At 44.3% G+C, this 27,877-nt stretch overlaps 2 protein-coding genes across 3 annotated transcripts in view; both read right to left on the minus strand.

Moving 5' to 3' along the window:
- Positions 1-820: 820 nt before the first annotated feature.
- LOC310840200 (17-beta-hydroxysteroid dehydrogenase type 6-like) lies at positions 821-9,570 on the minus strand. Its single transcript, XM_083729501.1, has 4 exons — positions 9,090-9,570; positions 6,544-6,802; positions 4,099-4,256; positions 821-1,336 (listed from the first exon to the last, which is right to left on the minus strand). The coding sequence occupies exons 1-4, from the start codon at positions 9,400-9,402 to the stop codon at positions 1,119-1,121; spliced, it is 948 nt and encodes a 315-aa protein (XP_083585627.1). The 5' UTR covers positions 9,403-9,570; the 3' UTR covers positions 821-1,118.
- A 13,297-nt stretch (positions 9,571-22,867) lies between these two features.
- Positions 22,868-27,877, minus strand: part of LOC310840197 (17-beta-hydroxysteroid dehydrogenase type 6-like) — a 257,115-nt gene continuing 252,105 nt past the window's right edge. For both annotated transcript variants that reach the window (XM_083729496.1, XM_083729497.1), the window contains exons 2-5: positions 27,263-27,584; positions 25,699-25,957; positions 25,017-25,174; positions 22,868-23,418 (exon numbers count right to left, since the gene is read on the minus strand). In XM_083729496.1, coding sequence (XP_083585622.1) covers positions 23,201-23,418; positions 25,017-25,174; positions 25,699-25,957; positions 27,263-27,584 — 957 coding nt within the window. In that variant the 3' untranslated portion in view covers positions 22,868-23,200. The remainder of the gene's footprint in view (positions 23,419-25,016; positions 25,175-25,698; positions 25,958-27,262; positions 27,585-27,877) is intronic.

Consider the following 27,877-nt stretch of genomic DNA (forward strand, 5'->3'; position numbering starts at 1 on the left):
GACTTGCAAAAATTCAGAAGGATGAGTGTAGGGGATTGGCAGTTATGATGAATGACCAACCAACCAACCAACCAACCAACCAACCAACCAACCAACCCACCCCTTCCGTATTCTCTTAGCTTTCACCTCTCTCCTCCTGCTTTGAGGTAGCCTGCCTAGGTTTTCCCAGAATTCTTATCCTTGAGTACATCAAACACAGTTTTCAGTCCATGTTGGGTCCAGTATTCTGCTCCCCTTCCTTCTGGGTTGTGGGTCAGGGCCTCCAGTCTCACACCCCTAGACAATTTCTCCAGCTGCTTCCTCTCTGGCACATGGGGAATCTCATCCCTGGACATCTCCTGCCCCATATTCCAACTCAAAATCTTGCCACCAGGCTAGATCTGGGGGCACTTCCTTCAGAATCCCTGGGCCGACCCTACTCACATGGTGCTCAGAATCCACCCCCTTTTCCTTACTCATGGAGCTAAACAAAGACATATTATTTACCCAGTGACTATGGGCGACCCTGGTTGTTGCTGCCAGAACTGAGACAGGGCCCCACGCATTTCCAAAAGGGAAGGTAGCCAGTCCTGGAGAAGGAAAACTCTGGTTCTCAACCTCCACTGCCTTGCAGCCAAACTCATTCATGAGAAAGTCATTGGGACACTGAGGTTAACCCTGAGATAATATCATGATCCTGCCTTTAACTCAGTGTACTTTGGGGATCCACCAAAGGTATTAATTTGTTTCCTGGAACTATAGGCCAAATGCCACATCAAACAAACCAGTTTTTCAGTGGTGTATCTGTGTGGTGTGAGAGAAATCCTTACTGAGTAGGACATTACATTGCAACAGATAAACATTTTAATAGACTTTAATACTCTAGAATTCCAATTGTAATGCAACAAAATACATTGTATATATAAAGATATAAAAGTAGAAATAAACTACAATTAAAAGTCCCTGAGCACCCTACCATGGTCCAGCAAGACCTTCAGCAATTCTCCAGTGGTCCGTGGGAAGAAAAGTATCAGAACCACTGGTTTAGAACTTCAGAAAAGAGAAACAACGGAACATCGTTAATAGTGCAAAGACTTCCTTGGTTCATTTGGAGAACTGACATGTTTCTTCAGCATATTCTACACGGCCTGTGCTGGTTTGGGCCAGATGCATCTCCACAGGAAGTCAAGAATGGAGTCTGGCAAGTAAGAGAGAGGAACGTATAAGAGTTTGGCATCCCATCCTGGACAGTAGCGGATGCGAGGGGAGCAGGAGGTCAGGGCATGTTCTATAGAGTCCGTGACCGGTTGAAAGTTGCTGCTGCCGGTGAAGTGGCAGAATTTTAATAATTTGAGACCTGTGTGTGGGATATAGGAAAGAAAAGAAAACTTAGCGATGCAAAAACATTTATGTATTGATTTTGCATTTATTGATTTGATTTCTATGCTGCCCTATACCTCCGCAGGAGATAGCCTAAATATTTTGGGTTCTGAAGGGATAGGTTAGCTTCTGGATTTCTATGCCTAGGAGGTCTAAATCTAAGGAGGAGCATTGGGAGCATTTTCTGTTGCTTTAAGACGGAACCTTTCCCCCCCTTTTTTTCTTTTTTAATAAATTTTTATTCATATTGCACATATATACAGGAAAAACATAAACAAAAAATCCACCACATACCTTATACAAATTATATCCACTTCACAAATCATAAATAAAATACATAACTGAGTCTCAACTGAGCCTTGGACTTCCCTCCACTCCTTTGGTAAGTATCGAATAAATTATATAGTCGTGTACTTTTTAACTCTTTTACATAGGCCTTTCCCGCTGTTAGAGTTATTTCAACCCCACCAGTGTCACCTGAGATTTAGATTCCATATACGTTAAATATTTCTTCCAATTATCATGAAATTTCTGTTCGTCTTGGTCCCTTAATCTTCCTGATATTCTATCAAGCTCAGCATAATTTATCATTTTAACCTGCCAATCACTTATGTTGGGTATTACTTCTAATTTCCAATTTTGTGCTAGCATAATTCTTGCAGCTGTCGTAGCAAATAGAAACAAGATCTTGTCTTTTTTTAAATTTCTTTACCGACCATTCCTAACAAAAAAGCTTCTGGCTTTTTGGGAAATGTATATTTCAAGATTTTTTTAAGTTCATTATAAACCAATTCCCAAAAGCCTCTCACTTTGCAACACGACCACCACATATGGTAGAGGTCACCTTCTACCTCTCTACATTTCCAGCATCTTTTATCCTTCAACTTATAAATCTTCGCTAATTTCACTGGTGTGTGATACCACCTGTAGATCATTTTCCACAGGTTTTCCTTTAGTGCCGTGCATGCCGTAAATCTCATATTCTTGTTCCATAGTTCCAACCACCTCTCAAAATCGATGTTATATCCAATGTCTATCGCCCACTTAGTCATGGCCTCCTTCACCTCCTCATCTTTTGTATACCACTCCAGCAAAATATCATACATCCTTGACAGTGTTTTGTTCTTACCTTCTATAACTTCTACATTAAATTTAGATTTTTTAATCTTCAAATCCTACTTTCTTTTTGTCTTCTTTTAGCAGGTCATTTACTTGGTGGTATTGCAACCACCCTGTAAATAAATTTTTGATCTCTTCATATGGTCTAAGTTTTATCCCTTGATCTGTCTTCCAAGTTAGTTCTTCATAAGTGGCATTCTTTCCTTCCATGTTTATTTTTTTAATAGTTAACACCTCTATTGGTGAAATCCACCAAGGTGTCTTCCTTTCCAATATATTTTTATTTCTTTCCCATACTTGGAATAGTGGTCCCCTAAAAATATGATTTAGAAAGCCTCTATGAACTTTCACCTTTTTGTACCACAGGTACGAGTGCCACCCGTACCTGTTATCGAAACCTTCCAAGTCCAAGATGTCCCTATTTTCCAATCTTATCCAATCCTTCAGCCACAATAAACACGCCACTTCATAATATAAACTTAGATCCGGTAGAGAGAATCCCCCTCTTTCTTTTATGTCCACCAATATTTTCATTTTTATTCGTGGTCTTTTGCCTTGCCAGATGTATCTCGCTAAGGCTCTTTGCCACTCTTTACACTGCTTTAGACCTTTTAGTACCGGAATGGTTTGGAACAAAAATAACATTCTGGGGAGAACGTTCATTTTGATAACCGCTATCCTCCCCAAAAAAGATAACCTCAATCTCTCCCAGATTTCAAGATCTTTCTTAATATTCTTCCAAGTGACTGTTAGGATATTTCCGTTCCACCTTAAAAGGGAGCAGGCTTGTGAGTCACAGAGTCTGCGTATTTCCTGTTCTCAGGATGTTTATGTTTGCTATTGCTTTCGTTTTCTCTCTCTGCACCAGAACACGCTAGCAGGCGGTCATGCTTTTCTTTGTTCTGACCAACGCTGAATAAACATTCTAAATGATACCCTCCTGAGTGCAACTTTTGCTGTGTGAATTCTGCTGACAGAGTGTGCACCAGCCCAATAATGTGGCAAGCTATTTCTTAGGCTTCGTGTCGCTAATTGCTGATACTGTATCTACGGGAGGTCGATGGATCGTCTGGCAGCCGGCTTGGGGGCTCAGATGGACTTTATCTCCCTGGCAGTATCCCAACAGTGACTTCATAGTTATCCTTATATAGGTTAATATTTTTCGCTGATATCCACACTCCAAGGTATTTCACTTTCTTTGCATATATTATATATGGTAATTTATGGACCCAACAGGTATCTAAAGCCATTTACACATAACAAAATAAGTTTTTTATTGAAATATTTTATTTTATTTGTTTTTTATCTTATATTTTGGAAATGTCCATCTAGGTTTTTTTCCTTTATTTTTTTTTGGGGGGGCTCCAAGAAAGTGGGATCTTAAGCCATAGCGTGTTTAGCTATGGATTTGGAAACCAGCAATTTAGCCTGGTGGGTCTCATGGTCTCTCTCTCTCTCTCTCTCTCTCTCTCTCTCTCTCTGTGTGTGTGTGTGTGTTGCACTGCAACAGTGTGACTTATTAGCACATGCTTTAATTGCAGGCTTTGGCATTGTAATAGTTGTGTGCTTTCGCACATTGCAAACCAAACTGAATTCTTCCCCCCGCCCATTTCTACTCACTGCGCTCAAAGTAGCGCTGCCCATAGGCTTCCTTGATGTCAGAAGGGGCTTGGCTCCATGCATTCTTGTAGCTCTCTACTATCTTTGACTGCATGGGTGTTTTGAAACAACCGGGTTCAATAATGCTGACTCGGACCCCGAAAGGATGAATCTCTCGCCTGAATTGAGGAGGAAAAATCAAGAAACACATCTTGTTACTGAACCAGAATAATAAGGAAGATCATGATTTGGCTTCCATGGAATAGAACATCTTTCCTAAAGAAGAAGAAGAACAAGAAGAGGAAGAGGAAGAGGAAGAGGAAGAGGAAGAGGAAGAAGAAGAAGAAGAAGAAGAAGAAGAAGAAGAAGAAGAAAGAAAGAAAGAAAGAAAGAAAGAAAGAAAGAAAGAAAGAAAGGAAGATGTGGTGAAATGCAGCCTCATGTCTTCTTCTGTGTTGAGGCACCAGGGCATTGTCCATGACCCGGCATCAGGCATATTCAGAGGCAGCCACCAGGAGGTTGGTGCTTACAACTCTTGCTGGTACATTAAATTGTTTCCTCAAGAAAAAGAGCTGACTTAGGTGTGCAAACCCCTGCTGATTACTTGGTAAGTCTCTGGTGCAGTCCACATGCCCCAGCACCTGCTCTTTATTCTTTTTTTTTTAAAATAATATTTATTAAGATTTTCAAAAATACAGAAAGAAAAGATTAAAGTACATTCAAAGCCTTATTTTCATACACCCACTTTCCGGGACTCCCTCTTTCCCCCACCCCTACCGTATTCCCCTATCATATTGTTGGCTCCACAAGCTCTCAGTTCTAATTAAAACTTAATTTGTTTAAACCATTAGTCGAATTTAAATTTAATTTTGTACAATCCCCATCATTACCCTTACTAACAAAACAAAAGTTCTTTCCCCAGGGCCCACCCCCTTTCCATTCCACAATTTCCCTTTTTTTAATGATAAAGACACCCCACACAATAAAAATATAAGAAAATGAAAAATAGAAAGTGTAGTAAGTAAAAGAAAACCAATTCAGAAAATAGTTGACAAGCCTTTGGATTCTATTTCTCCCCCCCCCCCCCGTCCCCGGTTTAGTTTCCCCCTGACCACCAATCCATGTTGTCTGCCTGGAATTTTTAAAGTCCATAAATCACATTTTTCCCCCAACTCCTTGCTGGCTTTTTCTTTTTATAATTATTTTTAGAATTATTTTTAAACCATTTAGCATCAAATCTTTAATAACGCTCCCCCTATTGTTCTTTCCAAGTTGTAGTCCAGTTTCCTCTTGTTCCGCTGCTAAAACGTTCTAGTTCAGAAATTTAGTAAGTCTGCAGGGGTTATTGTTATTCAGGAACAAAAACTTGCGTTCAGTCCCTTCCTTTCTTCAATAGAAAATTCTATTGTCTCCTTTAGCTGAACACCCTGTAGACACAATATTGTTTCCGTTTTGCAGCTTTCCCAGAAGATAACCAGTCCTGTAAAATTCCGATGGTATTTTTCCACTTACGACCTTCTTTGTAATGTCCCGAAGCTCCTCTAGGGGGATTATTGTAACTTTGTTTTCTCTAGTCCAAAAGTCCAATTGTTATCCATGTTTTCGCCATTTTGTATCCAAGTTTTAACGAGTTGTAACTAATTGTAACAAAATTTAACCAGCAAAGTCCTCGTATTAAAGTCCTCTTTGAATTTCCGACTTTGACAGCTACTTTGACAGCTGTCAAAATCTCCTTTGCTTTTCACCAGGCTCTCTCCTCAATCACCCCGGTTCCCGGGGGGGGGGGGGGTTGCGTTTTCCCTCTCCCTCAATTCTTCCTCCAGCACAGTTCTTGTAATTTCCCATCGTGGAATTCTTAGTTTTTATCAGCAATACAATTCTTTTTGGACCTTGGTTTCCCAGTCCTTGTTTTGGAAGGTTTACGGTAGGGAGGGGGACTGACTTCCTTTTTGGATCCCCCCCCCGCTCATATCAAATCCGAAAAAAAATTCTTTTTTTTTCTCTCCTTTTAAACCCGGTTTCCAAATTACTCACGGGTTGTTGTTAAAAGTCCGAATTCTCAATGGAAGAAGTCAGCGCTCTCCGCCGGATGGCATGCGGCTTCGCTCGGCAGGGATAGCAGAGGACTCAAAGCACCACGCTTCTCCCCGGCACCCGATCCGTAGCCTTTAAAAAGGCTCCTTCACGAGTCGGGAGGGCGCTAACGGTGCCAGCCGAGTCTCCATGTCCACGGCCTCCGTGGCCGTGGTTTTTAAGGGTCCCCGCATCGCCGGTGCGGTAGGACCCAGCCCCTGCCGAGCAGGCTCCCTCCGGAGCTCGGAGGGAGTCCGCCATTCGGCGATGGCGCCAACCCGGAAGTGCACCTGCTCTTTATTCATTGCTGTCCTCTGCTTGAAACTTAGCTGGAGAAGCAGACATCCCACTAAAGCAAGGAGAAAGAGGAAGATACAGAACTATCATGTTTACCTCAGGATGTCAGAGAAGGCTTCCACGCTGTACTTGGATGCGGTATAGGATACTGCAAAGCATGCCAATCGTCCCATTACACTGGACATGTTGACCACCCTCCCTCTGGCTCTTCTCACCAGGGGCAGCAAGTGTAGCGTCATGTCAAACATCCCAAGAAAGTTGACACCGAACATCCCTGCAACGCCATCTTTGGTCAGCCACTCACTGGGAGCTGATGGGGCACCAGTGGCTGCATTGTTCACCAAACCCCAGAGCCCTGTGTGAGAAGAAAAAAATATTCTTATTGTTCCAGGTTCCCACCTGCCTTAATAATTGGATATACACAATTCTTTGGAAATGTGGGTATATCTGCATTCTTGTGAGCGCGCTCTCTCTCTCTGTCTGTGTGTGTGTGTGTGCACGCAGATACACACAATGATACATTTCCCATTAATACTATATGCACTGCCAAGGATGACGCTGTTAAGTCAAGGCACCCATCTTAACTTCTATCCCACACATCTTTTGCTCACTTAGTGCTTAGGATCCCTGCACAGACACTCTTGCAACTTCAGTCCTTGCCCTCTGTCAAATGAGCACAGCACTGAAGTGGAGGATAGTATGGAGCCCTGGGCATCAATTCGCACAGCAGCCACCTGATTTCCCTGCATGCTGTCAGAGAATGGAGTCTGTAGTTTGGGCCTACGTTTTGCACAGGTTGGTTAGGAGATTTTATAGGGATTTTGCTATAAAATTAATAAGACATGATACGTGTAGAATATAGCATGCATGGAACACTGAGAGGGTGTTTATGAGAGGGTGATGAGAGGAATAACTAAGAAAGTGGGGTTTGTATCATTAATAAATGATTTATATCATTTATTAACAATAGTACAAGAATCTCCCTTCTTGTCTCAGTCTCAGCAGCCACCGTGGAGAAATTATCTTAATCTTTAGATTGGATCAGGCAGCATTTCTGAAGAAAGGGAACACATATCTCCTCCTCCTGAGTCATTTTCCTGGTGTGGATTGCAGCTCCTCCCAGCTGCTCTTAGGAAGAAAAATTCAGAGTCCAGCATCACCTGCTTGTCAGTTAAAGTTAGCATTTTGTACCATCACTTACGGCTTTTCATATATGTGCTTTAAAGAGCAGCTTGATCTGTGGACATTATCAGGTCTCAATGTTTCTCTTCACACCACAAGGAGCTTCACTTGCTGATGTCACAGAATAAGCTGATGTCAAAGGCACAAAGCAAATGTCTTTCAGATCAGTTGGCAACCCTAGAAGCTTCTTATAGAGGTTGAATTAAGCTGATTGCATAGTTTTTGTAAAATTTTACTCACTGATATTTGGATTCTTTCTTTTTTTAAAAAAAATATTAATCTAATTAAATCACAATACAAACAAATAAAACCAAATTACTTTCCGAATTTTTTAAAAAATTCAGAAGGATTTCCCATGTTCCGGATATCTGGAAAAATTGTCTCACACTCCCCCCCCTGCTTCATTTGAAGATGAATGACACCGTGAGCTCTCAAGTTGTTTAAGAAGCTGTTAATCCCAAGTTTTTTGTAGAAAATCAACATGATAGGGTATATATCACTTTCAGCAATCATTTGGCAATTGATCGGCTTTTTCCAGAGTCCACACCTCCCCCCCGGGCCCTACGGGGAGCCTGCCAAATGCCAGCTTCACCTTCACTTTCACCTTTTATAATAATAATCCATGCAAACAAATGCACTGTTTTTCGTGAAACATTTCCCATATTGTAGTCCCAAAAAATTTCCCCCACTCCCTCAGAAGGAAGTTTTTCCTTCTGCACCACAGCTAATGGACACCATTTTCTCAACTCCTTTATCTTTTGCTAAGTCAAATTAGAACTTCAAGCGAGGGCTGCACAGCCAGATAACTAATTACAATTGGAAATCTGCCTGTATTGCATTTAATGTTTGTTCTTTCTTGGTGAAGTTTGGCATAGAAGAGTAGATGTAGATATATAGAAGGAAAAATAACCACGCACCTCACATGAATGAAAACACAACGATAGAGTCCTTTTCAAAACCTTGACATCCAAATTTTGGTTCGTTTAGCAGATCTTTTTTATCTCCTTTCCAGAACATGCCTGTTTCTTAGTCCATCTTTTAATAATTTTGTGAACACAGGGCTGTTTCTGGAAGGTTCCCAGTTTTTGCCGTGGTCATCACCCTGCACCCCTGCCCCCACATCTTGTTGTGGAGGGCAGATAATGGATGATCTGAGGGTGGCACAGCCTCCCCTACCCGGGGGGGGGGGGTCAGCAGGGCTAATTACCTTCATATTAACCCTGAATTACTGGCAAGACTGAGGGTTCGATCTCTTGGGAGGCAGCCATATCTCACGGCTGGAAACCAGAAGCCTGGATTAATTGTTTCTAATAACTTTTTTGAATAGCATTTGTTCATTTGATATATTGGGAGTCACTTTGGCCACATTTTGTGGGAAAGTGGAATAAAGATAAGGAGATGATGATATAGATAATGCCTGGCCTGATCCAGAGCATGGAAACAACAGAACAAAAAGCTACCTTTGTTCCCCACTTGTTCTTTCACCCACTCCGTTGCTGCTGCCACACTCTCCTTATTGGTGACATCCAGAACGGTGGTTTTCAAGCGCTCTGAGGTGACCTTGTCCAGCTGCTCTGCCCCCTTCTGGGTGGTACAGGTTGCCAACACCCACAGACCCCGGGCATCCAGATGCCTGGCAAGGTGGTTCCCAAAGCCAGTGGAACAGCCAGTGATGAGGACATATTTCTCCGTCAGGTTCTCCACTGTCTGTCTCTCCTGGTACCATCGGCGAAGGAAGTAAAGCCCCAGCAGGGCAGCCAGGTAGAGCCACATGGCTGAAACCTGCAGGGAATAAGCTTGCAAGAGTGGGGACACACAGGGACCTAGGAAGCCTTGGAGAAACCAAATCCCAACCCCTGCTCCACCATGAAGCTCGCTGCTCTATTTAGCCTCCGACGCAGTGTTATTGAGGGGAAGGAGGAATTTTGCATGAAGCAATGAGCTGCTTGCAGCAGAGGGAAGCCAAAACAAGTATAAACAATAGCTCTAGCTAGCTGCTTATTCACTGAACAACCAAATGAAGAGGAACAGTATGATCCTATAAAGATGTAGACATAAGCAACACTAAGCTCAGATATTGTGCAAGCATCAGCATCCAACAGGTCATACGCCTTATTTTGCCATCACTGCATCACATATTGCACTTGCTCAAGGTCCAATCCCCAATTTGTTTTGTTTGTTAATTTTATTTTTCGAGTTTTCAGTTTTACCAAAGATATGAAATGTAGTACATCTTCAGAATAAAAACATAATTTGACTTCCCTCCTCCCCTTCTGTTTCATCTTCTGGTTTCACTTTTATTTCTGTATTTCTCCTATAAAGGTTAAGGGACCCCTGACTGTTAGGTCCAGTCGTGACCGACTCTGGGGTTGTGGTGCTCATCTCGCTTTATTGGCCAAGGGAGCCAACGTACAGCTTCCGGGTCATGTGGCCAGCATGACTAAGCCGCTTCTGGTGAACCAGAGCAGCGCACTGAAATGCCGTTTACCTTCCCACCGGAGCAGTACCTATTTATCTACATGCACTTTGAGGTGCTTTCGAACTGCTAGGTTGGCAGGAGTTGGGACCGAGCAACGGGAGCTCACCCCGTCGCGGGGATTCGAACCGCCGACCTTCTGATCGGCAAGTCCCAGGCTCTGTGGCTTAACCCACAACGCCACCCGCGTCCCCCCCCAAAAGTTTTAGAAATGACTAAAATCAATAAGGCAATGAATGGGGAAGGAATTCCATGGTGTTACTTTAATTCAACCTCTGTCAAGAGCTGCTAGGATTGCCAAATAACCTGAAAGATTATTGCTTTGTGCCTTTGACAGCAGCTTGTTCTGTGAAGTCACACAGTGAAACTTCATTTTGTATGAAGATAAATGTTCCTGTCTGATAATGTCCACTAATCAACCTATTTCTAAAAACGCAGATACAAGATATCATAATCAGTGTTGCAAGATTTTAATTTTAACTGACAAGCAGCTGCAGGACCTCAAACTGATTAGCCAGCATTTTCAGTGTAGGAGAAGCCTCTGGAGTCATTTTGCTGATCTACCAGTACATTGAATTTTTCCTCCTAATAGCAGCTGGGAAAGGAGGCATTTAAGATGGGGGGAAAATACTTGGGAGAAGAAGGGACCAGAGCAGTTATATTGCAATATCTTTTAAGATGCTTCCCATTTAAATGTGTTTGGGGAGCCCGGAACAGAGAATATGGAAGGTATAACCTTCTGGATCAGGCCAATGTCTCTTCTCATCCAGCATTCAGTTACCAGCAGATGACTTCTCAAAAGCAGCAATCAAGCGCAATCTCCCTTCCTGTGCTTTCCAGCCATCGGTATTTGGAAGTATTTCTGCTTCCAGCTGTAGAGGCAGAGCATAGACATCTTGGCTGTCCAATCCACTTTTAAAACCATCCAAGTGGGTGGGCATCCCTATCTCCTGAACCTTCCAGTTCAACTTCATTGGACGTCCATGAGTTCCAGTGTTGGAGAATGAGAAGCAGTGTGGTGCAGTGGTTAGAGTTTCAGACTAGGACCTGGGAGACCTGGGTTCAAATCTCCACTTGGCATACTGCTCATTGGGTGAGGTCCCAACACTGATCTTTGGAGAACTCCAGTTTCTACATCTCCCCATCTAGATATTCCATTTATTCCTATACTCCTATACTCTGTGTCAGGCTTCTTAACCAGTTTCATGACTGCTCAGCTTATTCAGGAGTTGGCAGTCTAAGTACACTAGGTCAACTGGATCAGTTTTTATCCAACAGATCTACTTTGGATAAGCCTTCATGCTCTTTGCTAAATTTCACGTAAAGGCCTCCCAAAATGGCCCCCAGGGGTCATTGGTTGGCCTTACTTTTAACACTGTGTGAATCCCTGGGGAAATATTGGCTCTCCAGCAATACTAAGATCAAATGCAAGAGCAGGGCATTTGGTTTTTTGAAAGAGTGATGTGAATAGAAGCTTTAGGACTCCCATGCTTTCAATTACAGCTTTCCCCTTAACAAATATTGCCCATTTTATTGCTTCCTGTTGATAGTAGTTGGGGAAATTATGATGAACCACCCATTCAACATTTTTAAAAAAATCATTTTTATTGGTTGCGTGGCGATTTCCCGCCTCCCTCTGAAGAAATGAAGACACATTGGGTCAAATTAGGCCACAACTTTATTCATTACAGGAATTGAGCAGTATTGGCCTTAGGCATTGGTCCTAATTAATAACTGGTGAAAGTCGGAAGGGTTAATCACCAGTGGGGGGAGTCCTGTTGAGGCACATCAACTAGGACCTCCCCCCGGTGTCACCACGTGGGAGCGTGCCATGGGCCCACACCTCCATAGGCTTAGGACAAGGCCATGCCCCCCAGAATCCTTTACTGGACTACCCTTGTTTGGGGGAAGGTAATGGCGCTCCTTCTCCCCTTCATTTGCATAACAATAGGATTGTACCCCCACCAATGCCTAACCGCCACTCGAGCCCAAGCTCGCTGCCAATACCCTCAAACCTGTAACCAATCCCTAATCCCTGATGTAATGTCTCTCAACCAAACATCATTTCCCGCATCGGAAAGATGTACATCATCATCTCTGTACATCTTGGTGTACTGGATCTCGGGATGGTCAATGACCCGTCCCCCCAGTGCCGCCACTCTACATGCCACAGTACATTGCAAGATCTTTCGGGGTCTATTCACCGCAGCGGGAGAGCGACAATCTCTCCACGTGCGCCTTTCTAGCAAAGATGACCACGGAATGCTAATGCCGGGATAAGAGGTGAGTAGTTCCTCAAAGTTTCCAAAAATATTCCATTGCAAATCTATGGCTTTACTGTACACTATATCATTTTCCCCAAGCTGAATTACTAAGGCATCTGGGGGGCCCTCAATCGCCACTCTGTTCATAACAATCGGCATGAACTCGGCCCATCGCATCCCTCTCCTAGCCATCCAGCTGACATCAATGTTTGGCGGTAAACCGAGCCTAGGCCAGGAGCCCAACATAGCAGCCCGTTTAGCAGCCCAATGCACGATACTGTGGCCCACGATCCCTATCCGAAGTCTCGTGTCTCCTGAAAGGTAAATAAACTAACAAGGCAAGATCAGTGACCGGCTCTTTCTAACATATGTTTTGTAAGCAATGATTTCCATCGCCCCATGTCCTTAATTCTTTCTGCTGAAAGGCCCATATGTACGGCAGTAGGAGCTGCCCCAATCCTGAAGGAATGAGCTGCGAATTCTGCCGTGTTGAGGCCGTAGGCCACTATCGCCATCCGCATTACCCGAGTAAACTGGTGCCTACTCAGGGGAGAACCATTATTGTGGATTAATAACGGCCCGGGCAACCTGGGTCTCAGATATAGGAAGCGCCTGGTATCTTTTACCGGGCAAGGCCCTGCTTTCTTCGTTGAAAGTAATCTAATTAGCACCCCTTTCCCTTGCTGGTCGGTATTAGAACTGCGGACTTGTACGATCAGGTCTGAGCACGAGAGGGTCAAGTCCTGCAACAATATACCCCGTTGTGTATTTTCTGGGCCTCCTTCACATACCACCTCACCTATCCGGAGCGCTCCAAAAAATGCAATGGAATATGCTGCTGAGAATAGCCGCGCTTCAAATTTTGACCAGCATATGGCTCTCAATTTTCTGTGAATTTGGCTAAGGATGTCAAATGTAATAGGCTTCCTTTTATCCTTGCTGGGGGCTCCTGCCTGCGCCAACATTATTATTAGGTGTAATAAGTATTTTAGGACCTCCCGTTTTGAAGGGGAGGATGTGGTATTCAAGTTGCCTGCTCTGTTACGGAAATTTAGGAAGTCCACCCATGCCTTAGCGTATGTTCTTCGAGTGGATGGCGCTAATGCTGCCAATACTCCCTCCATTATCTCAAGTTCCCAAGGCTCCAAAGATGCTCTGGGAAAGGCAGCAGCGATTGTTCCGCCTCTGGCGCTAACGAGCGGAAGCGATCCATCTGGATACAAGACAGAGCATCCACGATGTCATTGTTAACGCCTGTCACAAACATAGCAGAAAAATAGATGTTACGTTGAAGACATAGCAGGACAAAGGAGCTTAGGAGGCTTCCCACCCTCGGGGAGCGTGAGGATTGCGTTGAAAGGACCGCTACGACCGCCTGGTTGTCGGTCCAAAAGCACATCCTGTGGTTACAAAATACCTGCCCCCATAAGTGAACTGCCACTACAATGGGAAAGAATTCTAAGAAAGTAAGGTCCCACCACTCAGATGGCCAGCGTTGGGCGCACCACTGACCCTTGAAGTAAACCCTGAAACCTAATGATCCTACCGCTTCGGACTGCACCTGAAAATCTGCGTGAAGCAGCAAGTTGTCTTGCCATAGTGATATTCCATTGCAATTATCAAGAAAATGAAGCCATACCTCCAGGTCAGACTTGACCGCCCTGTTGCAGAGCACGCAGGCCCGCCGACAGTCTAGCTAGACGGGTACAAAAGGGGCACCCCGGAGATACCACCCGGTAGGCAAAATTCAAGTGACCTAGCAGGGACTGAATTTGTCTGAGGGTAACCTTTCTCAATGGCAAAAGCTGCCAAATCAGTTCCCTAAGAGTGTCTAATTCTTCTTTTGGCAACCTTGAGGACTGCACAACCGTGTGTAGTTCACTGCCTAAGTACACTATTTTGGTAACCGGGCCCTCTATTTTGTCTGCCGCCAAAGGGACTCCGACTTCCTCAGCTAAAGAAATAAATGACGCCAGTAAACTGGTGCACTGGGGTTCTGTAGCTGCAACGAGAATAAAGTCGTCGAGGTAAAGCGAGACCCTGATGGAACCTGTTTTAAATCAAAGTGCCCATTCCAGGAACGTACTAAAAGCTTCAAAGGCTGAACAGGCCACCGAACAGCCCATGTCCATAGCTTTGTTGACAAAATAAGACCCTTCAAACCTAAAGCCTAAGCAGTGAAAAATTTTGGGGTGCACACGGAGGAGACGGAAAGCCGATTCAATATCACATTTTGCTAGGAGCGCCCCCTTTCCAAATTTACGGATCATCTTAACTGCTTGATCAAATGACACATATTTCACTCTGCAAAGCTCTCGGGGTATGGAGTCGTTGACGGAACCTCCCCTTGGATATGAGAGATTATGGATCATACGGAACTCCCCATGGGCTTTCTTGGGAACTATGCCCAGGGGGGAAATGTGTAGGCCTTTAATAGGAGGCTGACTGAAGGGACCGGCCACCCTCCCCGCTGCAATTTCCTTTTGAAATTTCTTTCTGGCTATGTCAGGCATTTCCCGCACTGATTTTTGATTGGGAGAATCGCCCGGGTTGGGTGGGAAGGAGACCGGAATTCTAAAACCTGCGGAGAACCCTTCCCAGAGATATGCCGCTGCTGTTTTATTGGGGTATGATTCTAATAGGGCTTTTAACGGGTGTAATTTGATAGGTGAGAACACATTATTGGCGGTTCCCTGCATTTCCCTGTGGGTGTCCAGAGGTACCCCTGGGGCCTTGGTGAGAGTACCCCCTGCTGCCCCGAAAGGGCTGCCTTCCTTTAATGCAGGCAGAGCCCGGGTGACTACCAAGGCACCTTTCGCATTTGTGGGCATACTTACAAGCCGGTCGGGAACAGACCCCCCTGTTGATGTCCCAGCATTGTCGACGCCACTTAGGCTGCACCTTTCCCTTTTTAGGAGAATCCTGAGATTTCTTTTCAACATATGGACCTACATGATCCACCCAATAGTTCTGGTCCCTCAGTTCCCAGCGAGTGGATGGCAGAAGTGATGCATTTCTATGAAAATCCTCGTCATAAGATAAGGCAGCATTCTCCCCTGCTATTGTGAAGGCCCGTCTCACGTGTGCCATGTGTGCTATAAGATGCATAGCCCGCTTGTGATAAGCCACGGAAACTACACCCATAAAGACCTGGTAACCATCTAACCCGGGGGTCGGCAACCTGCGGCTCCAGAGCCGCATGCGGCTCTTTAACTCCTTTGCTGCGGCTCCGGGGCGGAGGCGAGGGGAGGAGGCGCATTTTCTGGGCGGAAACACGCAAAAAGCCGCTTATGATTGGATCAGTCCCTCGGGCGCCCCTCCAGCAGAGCGCCCAGCAGGGCGCCCTCCAATAATCTTGGGCGCCCCTCCAGCAGAGCGCCGCTGGCAGCCAGGGACAGGAAGTTGATAGCTGTGTTGCTTGGTAACCAGGAAGTTGCGGTCGCCATTTTGAGCTAACCACGTGGTTTGGCCCGGCGGCCATTTTAGGTGAGGCACTCTGTTGTGGGAATTGGATACTCAGGCTTTATAAGTGACAATATAGCTCAATTGGTGGATTGGAAGAGAACAAGTTATTTAAGTTAAGCATTTTAAGAGCTCATAGAGGTTTGACTCTGAGTGTTATTATATTAAAGCGCTTTAATTAGGGCTTTAGCGCTCCAAGGATATATATGCAACCCTGAAATATAATTAATTTGATTGCTTTAATAAGTGCTTGCAGTAGTCAACTTATTGCTTGATTCCAATTGTATTTAAACTTATCGAGTGTGGATTCATTTTGGTAATTTAATTCATTTGGTTGGAACTTTAAATTCATTTTGGTTGACTAAGAGAAAGGGCAGATCAATTGCTGCTGGATTCTGATTGTATATCAATTTAATTTAATTGATTAGATTCATTTGGTTGATTTAAGTCCTTTGGTTAGTTAATTAAGAAACAGTATTTATTATTGCAGGCCAATTTAATTACTTAATTCCGTTTAAATTAATTGGAAGTTGGTTCATTAGGCCAACTCATTTTATTTAGTGGTTACTTTAAATTTATTTGCTTGATCAGGAGCAAGGGCAGTTACTGCCCCCTGCCTACAGTGCCCACCCCTTCTGTTTAAAAAACAGTTGAACGCATTATATATATATATATATATATAATAATAATAATATTCAAAATAAGATAAAATAAATAAATAATAAAAAATAAAAAAAACTTTGTCGTCCCGCCTTTGCAAGCAGGCTGCATTGAAAGGAGGCATATACACTGGTCACTGTTTTGAAGGGGAGTGAAGAACACACACTCAAAAAAAGGTAACTTGTTAATGTAATGTTTATTTCTATGAGGAGGAGTAATTCTGAGGGGTCAAACACAGAAATAATAAAAAGTGTCAAAAAAGGTATTTTTATAATGATGAGGATGACATTGGGCCCTCATTATTAATTATTATTTACATCAGGCACTGATTATGATTTATGGTACACTGGGGCCCTGATTAATTTTCTATGGCATTTTGGGCATTGATTATTGGGCATAGCAAGTCGCGGTCGCGGTCGCGTGGAATTTGTGCTTTGTGACTGTTTGAAGTGGGGGTTTTTTCTTGGGAGGCTGGGCGGCGGGAAGAGAGGGAGGCTTGTGGTAGCATCAGGGCTTGTCTCTAGCAAAGTAAGTCCTCGCTATTTGGTCACATGCGCAGCATTCTCCTTGTGGGGGTTAGGTGGCATATATACAGTGTTATATTTGTTTTAAATGTTGCAATGTTTTTGCGGCTCCCAGTTGTTGTTTTTCTTCGGAAACGGGTCCAAGTGGCTCTTTTTGTCTTAAAGGTTGCAGACCCCTGATCTAACCAATTATCGAAAGTGTGTTTCGCCCGGGGTGTGTGTGTCCTATATCTCCGTTTCCCATAATTACATTTTTTCTCCCCTTTACCAGTCATCTTAGTTGGGGGGAGGAGAGTGAATATGTCAATGTAATCCCTGTTGAGTATTTTAGTCCTCTTCTTCTTAGATAAATGATTGCCTAGTATAAAATCAGTGGACACATTGGTGGATGTTTTTACATCTTCCACCAACACCCCCCTCTTTCCATTCCAGGGACCCGTTAAAGGACCTGCGGTGGGAATTAGCCCCCTTTCATGCACCCACAAAGGGAGCCCAGAAATATCCTTGCCCTGGCCCCAGTAATCCTTCATGGGAGTGTCGCTATCCGAATCTGAAGCGGAGGTACCTGACTCATCCTCGGAGTCCGACTTCCTGCTCTTCTTGCCTTTTTTCGCAGTGTGCTTCCTCTTGGACTTCCTTTTTCCACCCTGCTGAACAGCGCTGGCTACTGTTTGGACCGTGGCTGGGGTGTCTTGGCGTCCCTGTTGTTCCTCCTCGTCAGACGATGTAGAGTCCCCCTCCACCATCGTGAGCTGCTGTGATGAATCCTGAAAGAGACTAGGCATACCTATGGCCTGATGAGAATTAGTATTGTTGGCTCCCCCAGGAGGAGCTCTGCCGCCTGAGGAACCTGAATTGGACCCAAGGGATAGAGCGGACTGCGAGTGGGTTCTATGTGGTGGCACTGCGGCGGGCCCCGGTGGGGCTATGCCCGGCCTGGAGGCAGAGGTACTCAGGCGCTCCTGATTACTGGGTATGGTGTCAGGAATGTAATCCTGTGAGGCCGGCAGTGGCGCTGGGAGAGGTATGGCTCTTGGCCTACATTGCCTATAAAAGGTCTCAAATGCTGCGAAGAACTGAGCAAATGCTTGTGGGTTGCACGGCATGATTGGCACCAGTGCATCTGTTTGAGTGGCTCCTTTGCTCCCCTTGCGGGAAGATGCCTGCTGATTATTCTTAGGAGGCATGGCGAAAGGAGCGTACCACCACCAGCACGTAGGTTATTTATTTATTTGTTTATTAATATCTATTTTTATTTTTATTTATATATATAATTCTTATTTTTAAAAATTATTATTTATTTATTTATTTATTTATTTATACACTATTATTATTAACCTTTGTCGTTAATTAGTCTTTACCTACTTATTTATTTATTTCATTTATTTGTTTGTCTATCTATCTATCTATCTATCTATCTATCTATCTATCTCTATCTATCTATCTATCTATCTATCTATCTATCTATCTATCTATCTATCTATCTATCTATCTCTATCATCTATCTATCTATCTATCTATCTATCTATCTATCTATCTATCATCTATCTATCTATCTATCTATCTATCTATCTATCATCTATCTCTATCTATCATCTATCTATCTATCTATCTATCTATCATCTATCTATCATCTATCTATATCTATCTATCTATCATCTATCTATCTATCTATCTATCTATCTATCTATCTATCTATCATCTATCTATCTATCTATCTATCTATCTATATCTATCTATATCTATCTATCTATCTATCTATCTATCTATCTATCTATCTATCTATCTATCTATCTATCATCTATCTATCTATCTATCATCTATCTATCTATCTATCTATCATCTATCTATCTATCTATCTATCTATCTATCTATCTCTCTCTCTATCTATCTATCTATCTATCTATCTATCTATCATCTATCTATATCTATCTATCTATCTATCTATCTATCTATCTATCTATCTATCTATCTATGTATCTTTCTATTTACCTAATTATCTTTTTATCTATCATCTATCTATCTATCATCATCATCTGTCTAAATATATATCAACTATTATTGGTTATAAAATTTGCTTAAGGAAAACACTTGTCACTAAACCCTTAGGCTTAGCTCAGTATTGCCCAAGCTGACAAAGCACAGCAATACTGCTGTAAGCTAACTGCGTAGGCAGCGGTGCAACGCTTATCAGCTGCAGCGTTTACTACTTATTTATCAAACTGTACCAATTAACTTTTGAGCGGCACAATAAACAGCACGGAGCACTTTTCCAATTTTGAATGTACTCCCATCAGCTAAATCAAACGCTTTAAGTTGGCCCCCACAGATTGCAACAATAGACTTCCCCCTGCTGTGATGAATCCTGAAAGAGACTAGGCATACCTATGTCCTGATGAGAATTAGTATTGTTGGCTCCCCCAGGAGGAGCTCTGCCGCCTGAGGAACCCGAATTGGACCCAAGCAAGCCACAAAATAATCCTTCCGATGGGGCTACAGTGTAGCAGCCTACCAGCACAGAGAAAGCTCTGCCTGCACAGGCAGTGGCTTTATTTTGAAGGCAGTGGCTTTATATGAAGGTAACGGCCGCCCTCTTAGCACGAGAGGCTATAATGAAATGGCTTAGCCGTTCCCAGCACCTGGCAGCTTAGAATTGCCGCGGAGATGCGATGCTGGCCAGGCCGTGCCTCACCTAAAATGGCGGATCACATGGACTCACTTAAAATGGCGGCACCGGCAGATGTTGTCTTGGCAACAGCGTGGCTATAGGGATTTTAAACGGGGGAAATTCTCCCCCAAGGCAGGCCGTAACGCAAATAAATCCAAATAACCAGATAAATTTCAACCCCGAATGAATCACTAATTATGCTCGCCGATTGCCTCTCCCTAGGTGGCCTGCCTGCACCACGTGGGTTTGGGTAGCCTAGCGACGCTGTGTAGCGGCGACCAACAACCGGCAACACACACAAGCGACCGCTTCAATTCGGACTGCAGTTTAATAAAATACGCGACTAAAACCCTTTGGTACTGCTGACTCCTGCGTCCTCTCAGCTACCAATAAAATTATTAATCTTTCCCCCGCACACAGTTAGCAAATTTTATGAAAAGTTAATCGGCAGGCAGCTGCTGCCTCACCTAAGATGGCCGCAGTTCAAGGGAAGGAAACCTCCGACCACGTGGGCTACCACAATGCAATGCTGCTCGAGCTACCGCAACAACCTTAAAAAATGATTATGCTGGCTAAAACCCCCAAACCTCAGGGGGCTGCTCTTTCCCCCGCTCCCGTCACAGCTCATGCAACCAAAACAATGCCCCCTTATAAGTTACCACTCCATGGAGAGGAGTTGAAGCTCCCAGACTGCAGGGAAACTGCTGGAAAATACCCGTGAAATTCTGACACTAGCTCCCGACTCGCGGAGGAGGCGGTTGCATTGAAATCAGCCTCGGTGAGCGGCGCCCGGCGCGACGAGGTCACTCGAACCTCCAGAACCCGGGTGTTAGTGGGCGGGCAATTATGAACGAAAACCTGCAACTTCAACCCCCCCCCAGTGATTTCAGCTCTGATCCATAAAATAGGCTCCTAATGCAGCGACTCTTCGACCATTGTCGGCGACTGCTCCGTCCCACGCGGCCGGGATGCGAACGGGACAGATCACGGAAGCAAAACACTGGAAAAGCAAAACACTGGTAAAAACGTTCCAGCTGTAGCGGAGGAAAGAGGAGGGGCCTCGGCTGAAGCCGGGTTAAGTGAGGTGAGTGAGGTGAACGGGGATTCCCTTGTTCTCGCAGGGGCTGGAGCCAGCCCCCAGGCGTGTGGGGGAGGGATGTGAAGCCCGCAACCCCACCTCCTTTGCCAGCACAGAAGTGGCTTTTTCAGTTACAATCCAATAATTGCCTCATTATAACAATACCTATTTATAATACAATTATTAATACCAATGGTTCCAATGCTGAATTATATAATTTAGATAAAGTGGCCCCCTGTGTGCTAAATTTGATGATTCTATTATTTTCTTTATTTCTGCCTTCCAAAATCTTATTCATTTCCATTACATTCCAGTCATAATAAGAATCCCTTATACAACAACTGCAATATTAATAACTTCTATTCATGTTGACACGTTCAATGACTTATGAAACTACAAGTGAGGAACTCAAACTACATCCTTGTTCTTCCTGTGTGTGGCAATTCTTCTTCCTGTGGTGTTTCTTCCGGTCCTTCTAAGATGTTATGTCTCCCCACCTCAGTTGTTGCTGTTATTCTTCATGCCTTGGGTGGAGCTGATATCCCAATGTTGTTCCAGAAATTTCTCCCTTGTTTCATCCCGTGCTTCGTTGTTTTGCAACTTTAACAAATCCTAGAATACATATAGAATAATATTACATCCACACTTCCAAAATCTAGCATACATCCAAATGTTATGCTAGGTGGGAACCTGGAACAATAATTGTCGTCTCCTCCTCCTCCTCCTCCTCCTCCTCCTCCTCCTCCTCCTCCTCCTCCTCCTCCTCCTCTTCTTCTTCTTCTTCTTCTTCTTCTTCTTCTTCTTCTTCTTCTTCTTCTTCTTCTTCTTCTATAATTTTTATTTGAATTTTACAACATACCAAATCCAAATCCATATCCACATTTAGAGATTTCTCTGAATCTTCAGACTTCCCCCTTCCGCTCCATGGGCCCTATTATCAAACCTACCAAGTTTGTTGATGTTGACCGGTTTTGGCACCTAAGGTTAGATTACGTATGCATTTAGGGGCACCAAGGATCTTGCAAAGAAAAGTGGCTTGAATTTGTTCGACCCTTTCCCTCTATTCTGACATATGTAGGGATAGAACAAAGATGTCCAATCATTTGTATGGTGGATGGGGAAAGACTTGGCAGGTCAGGCTTCCAGAAGACCTAGTGGACCAGCCTCTACCACATCCCATGTACCTAGAAAGCCCCAGATCTTTTTTGTGAAGACGACAGATGCTAATCTTGCTGCACCCCAAGTTTCTTAACTGTGGTCTGCTCATACATCATAAAGGTGTTCATAGCAAGGTAACTTGCAAAAATTCAGAAGGATGAGTGTAGGGGATTGGAGGTTATGATGAATGACCAACCAACCAACCAACCAACCAACCAACCAACCAACCCACCCCTTCCGTATTCTCTTAGCTTTCACCTCTCTCCTCCTGCTTTGAGGTAGCCTGCCTAGGTTTTCCCAGAATTCTTATCCTTGAGTACATCGAACACAGTTTTCAGTCCATGTTGGGTCCAGTATTCTACTCCCCTTCCTTCTGGGTTGTGGGTCAGGGCCTCCAGTCTCACACCCCTAGACAATTTCTCCAGCTGCTTCCTCTCTGGCACATGGGGAATCTCTTTCCTGGACATCTCCTGCCTCATATTCCAACTCAAAATCTTGGCACCAGGCTAGATCTGGGGGCACTTCCTTCAGAATCCCTGGGCCCACCCACATGGCGCTCAGAATCCACCCCCTTTTCCTTACTCATGGAGCTAAACAAAGACATATTATTTCCCCAGTGACTCTGGGCGACCCTGGTTGTTGCTGTCAGAACTGAGACAGGGCCCCACGCATTTCCAAAAGGGAAGGTAGCCAGTCCTGGAGAAGGAAAACTCTGGTTCTCAACCTCCACTGCCTTGCAGCCAAACTCATTCATGAGAAAGTCACTGGGACACTGAGGTTAACCCTGAGATAGTATCATGATCCTGCCTTTAACTCAGTGTACTTTGAGGATCCACCAAAGGTATTAATTTGTTTCCTGGAACTATAGGCCAAATGCCATATCAAACCAGTTTTTCAGTGGTGCATCTGTGTGGTGTGAGAGAAATCCTTACTGAGTAGGACATTACATTGCAACAGATAAACATTTTAATAGACTTCTACTCTAGAATTCCAATTGTAATGCAATAAAATACATTGTATATATAAAGATATAAAAGCAGCTATAAACTACAATAAAAAACAACTGAGCACCCTATCATGGCACATTGCAGTTGCTGCAATGGGTAACAAAATGATTGAGTGGTTCAGCAAGACCTTCAGCAATTCTCCAGTGGTCCGTGGGAAGAAAAGTATCAGAACCACTGGTTTAGAACTTCAGAAAAGAGAAACAACGGAACATCGTTAATAGTGCAAAGACTTCCTTGGTTCATTTGGAGAACTGACATGTTTCTTCAGCATATTCTACACGGCTTGTGCTGGTTTGGGCCAGATGCATCTCCACAGGAAGTCAAGAATGGAGTCTGGCAAGTAAGAGAGAGGAACGTATAAGAGTTTGGCATCCCATCCTGGACAGTAGCGGATGCGAGGGGAGCAGGAGGTCAGGGCATGTTCTATAGAGTCCGTGACCTGTTGAAAGTTGCTGCTGCCGGTGAAGTGGCAGAATTTTAATAATTTGAGACCTGTGTGTCGGATATAGGAAAGAAAAGAAAAATTAGTGATGCAAAAACATCTACGTATTTATTTCTGCATTTATTGATTTGATTTCTATGCTGCCCTATACCTCCGTAGGAGATTGCCTAAATATTTTGGGTTCTGAAGGGATAGGTTAGCTTCTGGATTTTCTGAGCATTTTCTGTTGCTTTAAGACGGAACCTTTTCAACAGAGGATTAGACATGGTCAATCTGTGTTTCAGGCTGTAGGTGGAGCTTGAGAGTTGTATCTAGGTGAGGGTTGCCATACGCCGGGTTCAGGGGCAGGCAACCCAGGCTCTGTCTCTGTCTCGGGCAGGGCCGGATTTAGGCTTGATGAGGCCCTAGGCTACTGAAGATATTGGGGCCCTTTATATGTCCAGTTGTCCTTTGTCAACAACAAATTGTCACTGTTTTTTTTGTGTTGAATATATGCTATATGGTAATTTATGGACCTAACAGGTATCTAAAGCCATTTGCACATAAGAAAATAAATATTTTATTTTATTTGTTTTTTGTCTTATATTTTGGAAATGTACATCTAGGGTTTTTTTTCCTTTAATTTTTTTGGGGGGCCCAAGAGAGTGGGACCCTAAGCCATAGCGTGTTTAGCTTATACGTAAATCCGACACTGGTCTCGGGCTCTGGCAGGGCAACCTGCTTGGGTGCCTGGGGTAGCACTCCAAGGGCCAGGGCAAGCCGCCTATAGGAGTGTGGCATACCGCGGGGCCTCGCAAGACGAAATTAATCCGTTCCGCTAGTCTCTTCGACTTGCGGTTTTTTCGTCTTGCGAAGCATGGCTATTAGGGGCTTAGCGGCTTAGCGGCTATTAGCGGCTTAACGGCTATTAACAGCTTAGCGGCTTTAAGAAAAAGGAAACAAACTCGCAAGAACTCGCAAGACGTTTCGTCTTGCGAAGCAAGCCCATAGGGAAAATCGTCTAGCGAAGCGTCGCAAAAACCGAAAAACCCTTTCGTCTTGCGCGTTTTTCGTTTTGCAAGGCATTCGTCTTGCGGGGCACCACTGTATGCCAAATTGAATCAAAGATCAAACCACAGGATAGGAATGGGTGCGATTCCATATCTCTCCAGATACAGACCTGAACGTGTCACATTAGCTAGGTTCTGCCCCCACTCCTAAATATAATCAGCATTGTAAATAGACTTCATACCCCCCCCATCTCCATCTACCTCAGTCACTGAAAAGGCAAATGGTAAAAAATATCTGGGATATTGGCCAGTACAGTGTACATAACAGCCTTTTATGTTTTTAAAGGGGGGGGAGTTTCATTCACACACACACAAACATGTGTCAGTGTGTCCATTGGAGGGGGGATGTAGTCGAAAAGCTTGGGAATCATAACAACATCTTACTGATGGGTGGAGAGGGGTGGGATTTGGAAACCAGCAATTTAGCCTGGTGGGTCTCAGGGTCTCTCTCCCTCCCTCTCTCTCTCTCTCTCTCTCTCTCTCTCTGTGTGTGTGTGTGTTCCACTGCAACAGTGGGACTTATTAGCACATGCTCTAATTGCAGGCTTTCGCACAATGCAAACCAAACTGAATTGTTCCCCCCGCCCATTTCTACTCACTGCGCTCAAAGTAGCGCTGCCCATAGGCTTCCTTGATGTCAGAAGGGGCTTGGCTCCATGCATTCTTGTAGCTCTCTACCGTGTTTGACTGAATGGGTGTTTTGAAACAACCGGGTTCAATAATGCTGACTCGGACCCCGAAAGGATGAATCTCTCGCCTGAATTGAGGAGGAAAAATCAAGAAACACGTCTTCTTACTGAACCAGAATAATAAGGAAGATCATGATTTGGCTTCCATGGAATAGAACATCTTTCCTTAAAGTAGAAGAACAAGCAGAGGAAGAGGAAGAGGTGGGAGGAGGAGGAGGAGGAGGAGGAGGAGGAGGAGGAGAAGGGAGGGAGGGAGGGAGGGAGGGAGATGTGGTGAAATGCAGCCTCATGTCTTCTTCTGTCTTGAGGCACCAGGGCATTGTCCATGACCCGGCATCAGGCATATTCAGAGGCAGCCACCAGGAGGTTGGTGCTTACAACTCTTACTGGTACATTAAATTGTTTCCTCAAGAAAAAGAGCTGACTTAGGTGTGCAAACCCCTGCTGATTACTTGGTAAGTCTCTGGTGCAGTCCACATGTCCCAGCACCTGCTCTTTAGTCATTGCTGTCCTCTGCTTGAAACTTAGCTGGAGAAGCAGACATCCCACTAAAGCAAGGAGAAAAAGGAAGATACAGAACTATCATGTTTACCTCAGGATGTCAGAGAAGGCTTCCACGCTGTACTTGGATGCGGTATAGGGTACTCCAAAGCATGCCAATCGTCCCATTATACTGGACATGTTGACCACCCTCCCTCTGGCTCTTCTCACCAGGGGCAGCATGTGTAGCGTCATGTCAATCATCCCAAGAAAGTTGACGCCGATCATCTTTGCAACGCCATCTTTGGTCAGCCACTCAGTGGGAGCTGATGGGGCAGCAATGGCTGCATTGTTTACCAAACCCCAGAGCCCTGTGTGAGAAGAAAAAAATATTCTTATTGTTCCAGGTTCCCACCTGCCTTAATAATTGGATATACACAGTTCTTTGGAAATGTGGGTATATCTGCATTCTTGTGAGCGCTCTCTCTCTCTCTCTCTGTGTGTGTGTGCATGCAGATACACACAATGATACATTTCCCATTAATACTATATGCACTGCCAAGGATGACGCTGTTAAGTCAAGGCACCCATCTTAGCTTCTCTCCCACACATCTTTTGCTCACTTAGTGCTTAGGATCCCTGCACAGACACTCTTGCAACTTCAGTCCTTGCCCTCTGTCAAATGAGCACAGCATTGAAGTGGAGGATAGTATGGAGCCCTGGGCATCAATTCGCACAGCAGCCACCTGATTTCCCTGCATGCTGTCAGAGAATAGAGTCTGTTTTATGATAATAATCCGTGCAAACAAATGCACTGCTTTTCATGAAATATTTCCCATATTGTAGTCCAAATTCCCCCCCCCCCAATCCCTCAGAAGGAGGTTTTTCCTTCTGCACCACAGCTAATGGACGCCATTTTCTCAACTCCTTTATCTTTTGCTAAGTCAAATTAGAACTTCAAACGAGGGCTGCACAGCCAGATAACTAATTACAATTGGAAATCTGCCTGTATTCCGTTTAATCTTTGTTCTTTCTTGGTGAGGTTTGGCTTAGAAGAGTAGATGTAGATATATAGAAGGAAAAATAACCGCTCACCTCACATTAATGAAAACACAACAATAGAGTCCTTTTCAAAACCTTAACATCCAAATTTTGGTTCGTTTAGCAGATCTTTTTTATCTCCTTTCCAGAACATGCCTGTTTCTTAGTCCATCTTTTATAATTTAATAATAATTTTCATAATTTTGAGAACACAGGGACCCCCAGCTCATGAGACTGTTTCTGGAAGGTTCCCAGTTTTTGCCGGGGTAATCACCCTGCCCCCCTGCCCCCACATCTTGTTGTGGAGGGCAGATAATGGACGATCTGAGGGTGGCACAGCCTCCCCTACACGGGGGGGGGGGGTGTCAGCAGGGCTAATTACCTTCATATTAACCCTGAATTACTGGCAAGACTGAGGGTTCGATCTCTTGGGAGGCAGCCATATCTCACGGCTGGAAACCAGAAGCCTGGATTAATTGTTTCTAATAAGTTTTTTGAATAGCATTTGTTCATTTGATATATTGGGAGTCACTTTGGCCACATTTTGTGGGAAAGTGGAATAAAGATAAGCAGATGATGATACAGATAATGCCTGGCCTGATCCAGAGCATGGAAACAAAATAACAAAAAGCTACCTTTGTTCCCCACTTGTTCTTTCACCCACGCTGTCGCTGCCACCACACTCTCCTTACTGGTGACATCCAGAATGGTGGTTTTCAAGCGCTCTGAGGTGGTCTTGCGCAGCTGCTCTGCCCCCTTCTGCGTGAGACAGGCTGCCAGCACCTGCAGGCCCCGGGCATCCAGCTGCCTGGCAAGTAGGCTTCCAAAGCCAGAGTCACACCCCGTGATGAAAACATATTTCTCCGTCAGGTTCTCCACCGTCTGTCTCTCCTTGTACCATCGGCGAAGGAAGTAAAGCCCCAGCAGGGCAGCCAGGTAGAGCCACATGGCTGGAACCTGCAGGGAAGATGACAGACAGAGTATAAGGGCCAAAGGCACTCCTGGGCATCAACAGCAGGGCAGCTAAAATCTCCATGGAGAATATGAATCATGCAGAATGTTATAGTCAATGACACATATGTGAGGAATCCCCAATTAGATCTCCCAATACCTTTTTTATTTAGAAGTCGCATCAGGATCCAGAGGCCTGTGTTGCTTTCAATCAAGGTCTCTATTGTGGAGTATCCACAATAAAAATGTATGGAAGGAAAGTGCTTAATGTCACGTAAATAAATGTTTCATAAAGGTGC

This window comes from Podarcis gaigeae (genome assembly GCF_964106915.1).
Source record: "Podarcis gaigeae genome assembly, chromosome: 2".
NCBI classification, from domain to species: Eukaryota; Metazoa; Chordata; class Lepidosauria; order Squamata; family Lacertidae; genus Podarcis; species Podarcis gaigeae.